The sequence below is a fragment of the Canis aureus genome, chromosome 13 (assembly GCF_053574225.1).
Source record: "Canis aureus isolate CA01 chromosome 13, VMU_Caureus_v.1.0, whole genome shotgun sequence".
In the NCBI taxonomy this organism is placed as follows: domain Eukaryota; kingdom Metazoa; phylum Chordata; class Mammalia; order Carnivora; family Canidae; genus Canis; species Canis aureus.
The window spans coordinates 35,957,403-35,970,305 of NC_135623.1; the positions used below are offsets into that span (position 1 = coordinate 35,957,403).

Sequence of the window (12,903 nt, forward strand, 5' to 3'; positions counted from 1 at the left end):
TATCTTTACCCCGCAAGAACATCGTGCCCATCTGTGAGCTCTTAAAGCATAGATTCGTTTAGAACTTTAATCCCAGGTTTTCCATTACCATAAGAAACTATGTAAGTAGCTTTATAACAAGCCTAAAAAGAAGTAGTCAGTGCAATGTTAAACATATTCTCATGTTCAAATACCTTGTCTCCTAAAAAAAAATACAAATAGTAGAACAGGAGTTTTCAAACAGCACAAGGGTTGTTTTTGTTTGTTTGCTTGTTTGTTTGTTTTTAAGTAGGTTCTATGCCCAATATGGGGCTTGAACTCAAAACTCTGAGATCTAGAGTTGCATGGTCTTACTGACTGAGCCAGCCAAGAAACCCCATGATGCTTTGATCAAATAAAATTTTTAATAAAATGCTAATATATCAAATAGATGAAATCAGACTGCTATGGTTTTAATATATTTATGTCAAGAGAAAGGAGAGTAAATTTAGTGAAACTTCATTTGGCTCCTTTCTCATCTCCAGGGACACCTCCATGGAACACTCCATTCCTAATAATACACCAAACAAATCTCTTTGTTAATTGCAGGTATATATGCAAATTTTTCTTTTCTGAGAGAAAATTGGAATTATTTTTTCAAGTTTTATTGAGGTATAATTGACATAACTTTGTATTAGTTTAAGGTATACAACATGATTTGATATGTATATATTGCAAAATAATTACAATCTGTTAACTTCTGGTACCTCACATAGGTACGGTTATTTTCTTTTGATGAAAATTTCGAAGATCTACTCTCTTAGCAACTTCTATATATACATTACAGTATTGTTAACTAATAGTCCCCATGCTGTACACTGCATTCAGAGAACTTATTTATCTTATAACTGAAAGTTTGTATCTTTGACCAGTTTCACACATTCATGACTATCTCTCTGGAATACTCCATTCCTAGTGATAAATAAATATCTGTGTTAATTGGAGTTGTATTTTTTAACTGTAATTAATTTCTATATGCTTATATGTTTAAGGTAAATAAAAATAATGCCAAATTATGGAATAATGTGGGTCATGCTCTGGAAAATGAAAAGAACTTTGAGAGAGCTTTGAAATACTTTTTACAGGCTACCCATGTTCAGCCAGGTAAGCATTATTAATTAATAAAACTATTCAATTAGCTTCTTTTTAAAAACTTGATCATATCGGGGATAATAAGGTAGAGTTTCAAATTTCATTCCAGGTGATTTGAATATAGTGTTCGATGCTGGCTTATTTTGAATTAGATTATATATTAGAGCTATTTAGACTTTTTTTTTAACATAGCAGAGTTGGGTAGTACTGATGAGCAGTTTTGGTGGAGTGGTAGATGCAAAAGCCTGATAAGAGTGCGTTGGGTAGAGTGAGGGAAGAATAATTTGAAACAGTTAGTATAGAAAACTCTTATTAAAGAGTATCGGTGAAGAATGGTGGTATTGCTGGGAATGGTGTCAAGAGAAGGTAAGTAGGGTAATAGGGTGGTTTGTTTGTTTTTTAATTCTTAAGGTGAGAGAAACAGCATATGTGCAGCTAATCCATTGAGGCTGGGAAAAGTAATTCTAGATGGGGGTACAAATTACTGGATCTGTGTCCTTAAGTAGATGAGAAGAGATAAATAGAATTTGGTGCACAGAATAAGGACTTCATTTTTAGAATTGTTAAAGTATGGTAACAAACCAGGCAAAGTACATGGATATGGATATAGGCAGTCAAGTAGATGACCTGGAGGAAGTTTCTGGAAGTTGTCTTCTGTTTGCTTCTGTTTCCTCATTGAAATAGAAAGCAGAATCATCAAAGAGTGAGGAGGGGTCAAAATTATGGAGCTCTAAGAACAGGAGAAGGTATGAAGTAGCCATCTAGGGCAGTGCTTCACAGACTTTATTGTGCCCGTGAATCACAGGGCGATATTATAGGCATATTCTGACGGATAGAGGTTTAGAGTAGATCCTGAAGTTCTGCATTTCTAATAAGTTCCTGGGTGATGTTTAGCCCATGGATCACACTTTTGGAAACAAGATCTAGTAAAGTGTATAGACTAGGAAAATGTACAGTTGCCAAGCAATTTTGACACTCTACTTGAGGTTAGGAATACTTTATTTAAAATTAAACTAGTCGATGCAGTTATATGCTGTTCTCTTATTACATTACAGCTGCAATGGTACAGACAGTGGAGAATTCAATTAAACAAAATTAGGACTTTTTAAAATGTGTTATCATTAAATGAGAAATGGATAAGGGAATGATTATAATGGATGAATCTAAGTTAAGGGAGGTGAGACAGGGTGGTAGGATCAATGATTTATAGATCTGAAGAATTGTTGGTATCTAAGTAGGATCTAGCTAGAGCATCAGTCTTTTTCAAGAGGAATGCTATTGGCATTTTGAGTGTATAGAACTGTATTTCAGGATATATATGAAACATGGCCCTCATCCATGGTTATTATTTTCTATTCAGAATGATGACCAAAAGATACTCTCTCCTCCTCTGAACCCATCACATTTCTAAATATCCTCAGAAAAGCCGAGAGTGGCAAGCAATACCCACTATTTGTCTACAAGATATGACTGTGGCCATTGCACTAACTAGCGAAAAGAGGGCAGAAGTGAAAATCATTGGAAGAAAGGATATCAAAGGCCAAGTATTAGAAAAATCTGACTTTGTAGATTTTGAAACAACTAAGAATTAAGAGAACCATGAGCCAGGAGCTATGACCCAGAGAATGGTGACTGCGACAAGGAGAGATAGTGGATAATAGAGTTTAATGACCTGAAATTCAGAGACAAGTGATTTTAAGAAGGACCAAGAGTTGTCTGGAAGTGTTAAAGATCACTAAGGACACCTAATCTACCTCCAGACCCAGTGTTGCAAAGAATAAGAAAAAGAACATAGTCATTATGTGGAATAGCTACATGTAAAAAAAAAAACACATTCCTGAGGCAAAGCCAAATTTCACTTAGACAAAGGTGAAGAGAAAGTTGTAGGAAAAAAAACTGATGGTCTAGCTTTTCAATTTTATCTCCCCTAGCTCTTTATGTATCTTGGGCTTCCTCACACCTTTACCTTTGTTGATGTTCTTCCTTGAGTCTAGAATTCCTTCCCTCTTCTTTGCCATCCACCTTCTACCATCTATTACAACCCATCTCACGTGGCTTCTCTTTAAAAAACCTTGCTACCTCTCCAATAAGAAGCAAATATTTTTAATCTTTTTTTTTAAGGATTTTTTTAAAAAGATTTTGAGAGAGCTTGAGTGCATGGGCTCGTGAGCAGGGGGATGGGCAGAGGAGAAGCAGACTCTCCCTTGGGCAGGGAGCCAGATGTCGGGCTCGATTCCAGGACCCTGAGATCATGACCTGAGCTGAAGGCAGTCACTTAATCCAACTGAGCCACCCAAGCACCCCTTTTTTTAATCTTTAAAACCTCTTACAATTTCTTCTGTATCTTTCATATAATATTTATAACTTTCTGTTTAATATTGTGTTGTATTTATTTGAATATTTATTTAAAATATGTATTTATTTAAGCTAAAGAGCTCCGTAGAGATAGCATGAACATCTGATTTATCTTCATACCCCCTGAATCATCTAGCATGGTCTTATACACAGTCAGCATTCACTTATTTTATCTTATTTTATCTTATTTTATTTTATTTTATTTTATTTTATTTTATTTTATTATTTATTTATTTATTTTATTTTTTTATTTTATTTTATTTATTTTTTTTTTATTAGAGAGAGCACTGGTGGGGTAGTTTGGAGAAGAGGGAGAGAGAAAGTCTTAAGCAACCTGAAATGACCTGAGCCAAAATCTAGAGACATGCTTAACCAGCTGAGACACCCCAGCATTCCAATGTTCACTAATTTTATTCTTTCAAAAGTCTTTTAGGTTCATTCTATGAGTATTTAGAGAAGCAGAGTGATCTTTGACATCAGACATAGAGGGACTTTTTTTTTTTTTAAGATTTTATTTATATATTCATGAGAGACACATAGAGGCAGAGTCATAAGGAGAAGCAGGCTCCTCACAGGAAGCAGGATGCAGGACTTCATCCCAGGACCCCAGGATCACAACCTGAGCCAAAGGCAGATGCTCAACCATTGAGCTACCCAGGTGTCCCCATATAGGGACTTTCAAACCTAGAAGATGTTATTTAGGCCCTTTCCACCTTATTTTTATCATTTCTAAATTGGGACCATAGTTTTATCTTATTGCATTGTTTTAAAGAGTAAATGGTGTGGGTGGGTGTGTAGAATCATATTTAGTTTTGTCTGGCAAATAGTGTATATCACTGGCTTCTTGGCAGATGTAAGCACTCAGCTTTAAAATATTTTTTCACCTCGTCAGTTGTCACTTTTTGCTGTTTTTGAGAGACTTACTGAACTTTAGTATGACTTCTTACCGTACTGTCAAAACTGCTATTTCTCATAAACCATGGACTAGGAAAACAGGTAAACCAGTTTATTATAATTTATTGTGAAAAAGTACATAATGTTAGAGACATTGAATTTGGTATTCACAGGCATCTTGGGTTGTTCTGTTTTTTAGCCATATTCTTCATAGATTCAATAGATGAAATGACATGCATGGAGGGACATCAATAGTCTTTTTTGTCACTGTTAGACATACACAGATTTATAAGACTGGAGGTAAGGGAAAAGGTCAGGACAGGAGGTAAAAATTTGAAATAACATGTATGTAGGTATTTAAAAACTTGGGGCAGATGAGTACTGGGTGTTATACTCTATGTTGGCAAATTGAATTTAAATAAAATATTTTTTAAAAAATAGCCTTACTCTTGGGGGAAAAAATAAAAATAAAAAATAAATTAAAAATTTGGGACAGTTTAGTAGGAGTACACAGAGTAGGGATTCATAACATTTTAAAGTTAATTTTTAAAAACACACACACAAAAAAACCAAAACATTTAATCTGAAGGTTTTTTTTTTTTTTTTTTCTTAACCAAAATAAGAAGATAAACTATGCAGTGGTCTGACCAGGTGGCATGCATGTTGTGTTTAAAAAAAAAAAAAAAAAAAAAAAAGAAAGAAAGAAAAATTGTGATTTTTGTGATTTTTGTTTTATTTTGATGGTTTACAAGTGTTTAAAAAAAATCCCAATTCACAAAGATAAAATTTTTACAAATGGAATTAGAGTTTCCATAAACATCTTTACAAGACAAGGGTAGATTTTTTTCAAGGAATACCAGCATTCTGAAGGATTTGTTTTGCTTTAAAATCATTGATTTCACTTTTATCTAAGTACAAATCTTTGAACTATGTGAGAAAAAATCATAGACCTGTATTTCAACTTTAATGCTATAAATATGGAAATGAGTTTTAAAGATTTTTTTAGTTTCAGATGTTTATAAATTTATCTTTTTAAGTAAATTGACATAATTTTATAGATAAGAGACTGGAAAGCAACATAGGTAGGTGCCTGGGCCACGAGTGTGAGAATGCTTAACTTATTGGTGGTAGATGAAGAGTTATTAGGCACAAAGTTGCCTAGTACTTGCAGTCCTCATTTATGTTGAATAAAACAGTGCTAGACTGATGCTATTAGTTTGTTATTATAACAAGATGGTTTGATGAAATTCTATAGCTTTTTAGTCCTTTAAATGTCATTGCTTTTTATATCTTGCCTGTTTTTCTTACCCCCCCCCCTTTTTTTTTTCCAAATTTAAATTTATCTTACTGTAGTAATGGTTACTTCCTTCTCTGGAATCTTAAAACTTTGTAACTTACAAGAAATTTCTTAGAAACTATGTCTTTCACTCTATTAGCTGTTAAGGTATATAGTCCTTTTGATGCTTAAGATTATCTTATTGCTATTTTAGTTCAAGAACCTGATTACAGTGGATATTAATTTGCCTTGTCTTTCATCTAAGTAGATAACCTCTTTCTTTTCTAAGATTTGTTGGGGCAAATATTACTGATGTCAGTAACATTTTAAATACTTGGCTGATAATTTTATTTATCTAAACTTCCAGTTTCTTTGTTCTTTCCTTAGGTTAAATTCTTACTTTATATTAATTTTTTTCAGGTTCTCCATAGTTTTACCTAAGTTACTTAGGTAGATCTACTGGTGTAGGTTTAGCTGATGTTTAAAAAAAAAAAAAATGTGTAAGAGCAAAGACCTACCTTCTCTTTTTCTACACATTCCATAATACAGTGAATTTCAACCTTGGCGCTCCACATTAGAACTGTCTTTGAAACTTTTTAAACACTTTTGCAGATCCTATTTCTTTGGATTCTATTTCAATAGAGCTGAGTGGCGCTAAGGTTACTTGAATTTGTAAAATACCTACGTATCCAGATTTGCAGCTAGAATTGGAAATGGTTTGCCTGAGCATTTTTTTTTCTTGACCTTTCCTGAAACCCCATTAGACTCAGCAATAAATACGTCAACAAAATATCAACAAATCAAAAAATCAACAACAAAAATGAATCCTGTCTCTGAGTTCTCTAACCAAACCTGTATTGCCTGTGACAGTTTCTCTTCAGTGCACACAATTACTAGTCTGAAACATAGTGTAGCAAGATCTTAGGACTGTTAACTCTTCGCCTAGGGGTATGTGCTTGGCTCCCATCTGTCCTAGGAGTTCCAGGCAGAGAACCATTCCACAATTGCAAAATCATGGTGTCACAGGCAAGTAGTAATTGTGTCTTGTCTGTTAGAGATTCACATGCAATAAAATCTGTCTGATTTAAGATCTTCTTCCATCTTTACTCCAAACCTTTGAAATAGTTACTGGGAAATGTGTCCTAAAAGTAGTGTGCAATGAACCCTAATATCTTTCTTATTTAAATAGAAATATTTTTCTGTCCCTGAAAAAATTTGCTGATTATTTGAGTCTCCATATCAGAAAATTAGACAAATTTTCTGACATATTGATAGTATCACAGCCTTTTAAAAAAGTTAAAAAAAAAAAACACAAATGCATTTAAAAAAAAAACATACGTAAGAATTTATCATTTAAGAGAGATGGGCTGCTGCATCTTAAGTAATACTGGAGAATCCTGGTATTTTATTATACTTGCATTACAACCACAATCAAAAGAATTTTAAACAAAATCACAAAATTTTCTTTACCCGTGTCCCACCATAGCACATTTTGTTAGTTAAAACACTGGAAATAATTCTACAAATCATGCCAATTTTTTTCACTTTTAGACTTGAGCCATACTTTTTGAATGAATTCCAGAGCTCTGCAATCAATGAAATGGAAGCAAGTCTTATAGTAAAATCTAGTGAAGAGAAATGATACAGATTTCTTTATTACCTCTACTTCTCTTGACATGTCTTAGCATTTCAAGGATCCATTCAAATAATTTTTTCATGTCATGTGTACATTTTCTGTCCTTACAGTACTTTATTAAATAATTTTCTAGTGTAGCATTGATCATCAATTATACCAAATTGTGTTAGGAGAACTTTAAGGAGGATGTAGGACCTGTTGCCTGCTTTTGCATTTTTTTTGCCTGTTGTTGCTAGAAACATGTAGTTTACATTGAGTACTATTTAGTATATTTGCCAACAAATGATTTTTTTAAAAATCTTAGATGATATTGGTGCCCACATGAATGTAGGAAGAACTTACAAAAATTTAAATAGAACCAAAGAAGCTGAAGAATCTTACATGATGGCTAAGTCACTGATGCCCCAGGTAAGTTGTTCTAATTTATTCCTATTGTGTTACATCTACTCTGTGTACATATTGAATAGAGTTACCTAGATAGGAAATCCTTATCTTTTCTCCAATTGGCTGATAGTAAAGTATCCAATAAACCATTTCTGACTACAAGAGTTTTTTTTTAAGCTTTTATTTAAACTCATTAACAGTGTAATATTAATTTTAGATGTACAATGTAGTGATTGAATACTTCCATACAAGTGCACTCCTTAATCCTCATCACCTACTTCACCACCCCCACTCCCCCACCACACACACACATCCCCAGCCTCCCCTCTGGTAGCTATCAGTTCTCTGTAATAAAAATCTGTTTCTTAGTTTCTCTATTTTTTGCTAGTTTGTTTTGTTTCTTAAATTCCACATATAAATGAGATCATATGGTATTTGTTTTTCTCTGACTTATTTCACTTAGTATAATACTACAAGTTTTATAAAGGATTACATTTACTTTTCTAATTCATTTAATTAAAAAAATTTCTGGGGCAGCCCCTGTGGCCCAGTGGTTTAGTGCCGCCTTTGGCCCAGGGTGTGATCCTGGAGGCACCCGGGATTGAGTCTCACGTCAGGCTCCCTGCACGGAGCTTGCTTTTCTCTCTCTCTCTGTCATGAATAAATAAATAAAATCTTTTTTAAAAAATTTTTTTAAATGTCTGTAGAGTATGTTTAAAAAATTTTGTAAAGTTATGAATTTTAGATATTCTTGATTAGAAGTTACCAGTGAATTAAGTGACTTTAAAGAGAAATTTATATATGCATATTAAACACTAAATTCAACATAACTATCAAAATAAATGAATAAAGCAAAGTAATAAAATGAATGAATACATGTCTGTTGTTGTATGTTCAGTTGTTACAATGAAACATGCAAAAGATTCATTCATTGGCTGTTACAGTAGAGAGTAGAAGTTGTAAAGTTAGATTCTGGCCTTGACCAGCTGTGCTTCATCAGAAAAGATAGTTTACCCTGCACTACAGTTTTCTCAATGGTAGTGTATATTAATATTATATTACTAGTAATGATAGTATTAAAATGATTGGATATAGTTTGATAAAAGTTTTAAAAACAAAGTTGGACCACATGATATCTTAAGCATTATTTCAATCCTAAGATTCTTGGGATCCCTGAGTGGCACAGCTGTTTATCGCCTGCCTTTGGCCCAGGGTGCGATCCTGGAGACCCAGGATCGAATCCCACGTCGGGCTCCCTGCATGGAGCCTGCTTCTCCCTCTGCCTATGTCTCTGCCTCTATCTCTCTCTCTCTCTCTCTCTCTCTCTCTCTCTCACTCACTGTGTGCCTATCATAAATAAATAAAATAAAATAAAAAAATTCAATCCTAAGATTCTAAAGTTAAATTGTGTTCAATATGGATTTTTATCAATTTACTATTTTCACTGAAAATCTGGGTCTATGTGTATTTTATAACCTTTGCTTAACCTGAATAATCAGTTGATAAGAGAATTTTATTTCCTAACTCAACCAGACAAGTGAGGCTTTAGTATAAGTCTGAATAAAGTTAACCACCCTCTTGTCACAACCAGGAGTTATTTCGCTGACAACATGAAAGTTGACAGTCTAATGTAACAAATACACTAGATTGAGGGGAAGGAGACCTGAATTCTTTGTATTAATGGTCAGATGCAAATATACTAACAGACCTTAGCGTCAAAAATTTAGATTTAGGGGATCCCTGGGTGGCGCAGCGGTTTGGCACCTGCCTCTGGCCCAGGGCGTGATCCTGGAGACCCGGGATCGAATCCCACATCGGGCTCCCAGTGCATGGAGCCTGCTTCTCCCTCTGCCTGTGTCTCTGCCTCTCTCTCTCTCTCTCTCTCTCTCTGTGACTATCATAAATAAATAAATAAATAAATAAAATTTAAAAAAAAAGAATAAATGATCATCTATTATTTAAAAAAATTAGATTTATAGGACTTTTAAAAAGATGCATATAAATAAAAAGCTAACAATATTCTGTTGAACTAGCTTGAATGAGAAGTATATCCTTTGATGCCACAAAATATTATTTTATTTACATTTTGTAAGTATTGCAAGTGCTTTCACATTTTTATGACTTACTTCAATTTGGCAATAACTTATACCATAACCTTTTTCTGTCATGTATATTTTAAGTAAGCCACTAGGAATACTTATTTTTAATTTTTATTTGGTACTGAAATATCAAATTATGTTCTCCTGAACAGATTATTCCTGGTAAAAAATATGCGGCGAGAATTGCCCCTAACCACTTGAATGTTTATATTAATCTGGCCAATCTGATCCGAGCAAATGAGTCCCGGCTGGAAGAAGCAGATCAGCTATACCGACAAGCAATAAGCATGAGACCTGACTTCAAGCAGGCTTATATTAGCAGGTATTGTAGTTCTCTTTAAGCTATCATTATAGAAAATTGAAGCTGCATCTGCATGTACATTTTGGCTATGTGAACTAACTTGGCTTTTTTTTTTCTTTTAGTAATCTTAATTGGCAACCTCAAATATAGAAACATAGTCAAGTTTAGACTTATCAAATTTAATTGATTTGATTAGAAATTGACAACAGAGTCTGTAAGGTGTAGTATAGCAAACTGAGGTTTTAGGTTTTATATGAAAGAAAGGGTAAGAGCATCTTAGTTTCATTTGCTTCTTATGGTCATGTTCATTTTTAATTAAGACACCTGAAACTTATATTTCATAATAATTATTTCTGATATCCAACTCTCAAGAGTTTGTTGACAATTGACTGGTTACTGATGCTTTTTAACACAAACTTTTTAGCTGTCAGTAAAAAAAAAGTTTTGGCATCACATGTTAGAGAGAAGATGATATATTTTCCCATGGAAGGATTATCATTTATATTATACTTAAGGAAAATTGTATGTTGAACTTCATTTTATAGCCTGGCCCAGAAACCTAATTGTAATTTATAACATGCTCTTATGGGGAAAATGCATTCAGAATTCAGTAGTGTTTGAGATAAAATCTGTTCATAACTTGGACGCTATCTTTGTTCAGCCTTATCCAGTAGTTGAAATTAGCTAAGTTTAGTGGGGTTGCATATATAAATAAAACCTGTTAAGTGTTAATCTATGAAGAATTATCCAATAACCTCCATTTAAAAAAGCATTTTGGACAAGCACTCATTCCAGAAGTTACTTTAATTGAGAATATTGGTAGTTCATTTTCTTTTTTATGCTAATACTTAAGGAAATAATAGTATCATAATAAAAGTAACTCATATCACTACTCAAAATGATTTGCACATATGGACTTGTTTAAGCTAACAGAAAATAGAACCATATTAGAAAGATTTAAAAATGGTTTTCAAAACGTGATCCTCAGTTCCGGATATATATCTCATAGGTATCTGCTGGTCACATGAGGGCCCTCCAACCCTACCCCATAAGCTTTTTAAATTATTTTTTTATTGTTTTGGGGAGTTTTTTGTTTTGTTTTAATGAATGGCCATTTTATAAGAATACACTGTAGAAGACTAAATTTATATAAGAAAAGACAAGATTTTCAGATGTTCTCTTTATAAATGAGACTTCTAATATGAATTCGAATACTGGATGTTTCCTGTCACCACTGTATTTGTATTTGTATTCCTTCTTCAAATGCTATTATTTGATCACCTGAAAAATTGATCTCCATTCTTGTTACTGATGTAGTCTAGCTTAGTCTACCTTCTTTCAAGATGCACTTAAAGAATATGTTTCTCTGCTCTCCTTTCTTGGATACCTCTTCATATATTACCCTTTAAAATCAGATATGCTTTTTCCTCTTTTGATAATATTTGAAAACAAATTTGCTAAACTAATGAGTTGAGGTTTGTGAACACATTTAGATAGTTATTTTTGGTAGAAAACTTTAAAAGCCTAGGTTAAATGGAAAACTATGAATATGTGGAAAAGCTTAAAACATGTGAAAAATAGTATCTACCAGTTGACATGGTAATGTGAGTAAAGCTTGTGTTTGATTTTTCTACAGAGGAGAATTGCTTTTAAAAATGAATAAACCTCTTAAAGCGAAAGAAGCATATCTTAAAGCACTAGAGCTGGACAGAAATAATGCAGATCTTTGGTACAACTTGGCAATTGTTCATATTGAACTTAAAGAACCAAATGAAGCCCTAAAAAATTTTAATCGTGCTTTAGAACTAAATCCAAAGCATAAGCTAGCATTATTCAATTCTGCTATATTAATGCAAGAATCAGGTATGTTTTCTCAAAATGTTTATTTAAACATATTGTTTAAAATAATAAAACCTGAGCTTATATTACCTGTAGTAAACGTTTTCTGAATGAATAGGTTATGTCAAAACTGTACATAAATAATTTGTAAGAATATTTAAAATACTTGATGTACAGTTTTCAAGTTAGATGCTCTAACACAATTGTTAGTTCTTTGGGTATATGTTAAGACTTAATTTTCAGTCTATTTAGCAGTGCATTTTTAGTCTGTTTTGTCATTTTATGTACAGAAATAGATAATCTCCAAATAACCAGAACTTGCACAATTTTTTATATAATTATTTCTAGGGAGACAAGAGTTATTATATGTTTTAGGGAGAAAAATGTATTTTCTCTTGATTCATAAGACCAGGTGCTTTTGGTATCATTTTATATTTAGTTTTATTTTCTGAGATATTACTATAATTCCTATAATTTAACAAAACTAAACCATTCATGACAATAAATTAGGATCAGAAAGCAATATATATAATTTTAATTTTTAGATTGGAAAAAATCTCCATTTTGTAGTTAAATCTTAGATACTTTTTAAAAACTTTTACAAAAATATGAATCATAAGGTTGTGGTATTTAAGGTAAGGAGGGTATTTGATTTTACTTTTAAACTCAGTCTTCTATTTAGTTTATTAAAGTGAGGACCAAATAGATCTAATAACTACTCCAAATTTCATGTGGCTAGTTTAGTAACTAGTTCAAATAAGAATTTATGCCGACTGGTTTATTTTACAATTTTCTTTTCTTCTTACTGTCAAATAAAATAAAAGAGGGAGGGAGATATTTATGGCTGGCATTTAATAAAGCATAAATTTAGAGAAAAAGCTAATATTTTTGCAAAGTTAGCTAACCTTAGTAATCATGAAAAGCCCATTCATTATTCAATACAAGATTGTACCCAAAGGTTTATAGTTGTCGGATTTGATTTTTTTTTATTTGCAGTAGAAATTATCTC

The 12,903-nt window shown here is 32.7% G+C and overlaps 1 protein-coding gene across 9 annotated transcripts in view; it reads left to right on the forward strand.

The window, feature by feature from the left end:
- TMTC3 (transmembrane O-mannosyltransferase targeting cadherins 3) overlaps positions 1–12,903 on the forward strand; it is a 102,287-nt gene that overhangs the window by 46,518 nt on the left and 42,866 nt on the right. For all 9 annotated transcript variants that reach the window (XR_013350650.1, XR_013350649.1, XR_013350648.1 and 6 more), the window contains 4 exons: positions 1,011–1,122; positions 7,576–7,679; positions 9,907–10,076; positions 11,692–11,918. Coding sequence is in view for 6 of the 9 variants with exons in the window: in XM_077845728.1 (XP_077701854.1) it covers positions 1,011–1,122; positions 7,576–7,679; positions 9,907–10,076; positions 11,692–11,918 (613 nt within the window). In the remaining 3 variants the exon portion in view is untranslated. The remainder of the gene's footprint in view (positions 1–1,010; positions 1,123–7,575; positions 7,680–9,906; positions 10,077–11,691; positions 11,919–12,903) is intronic.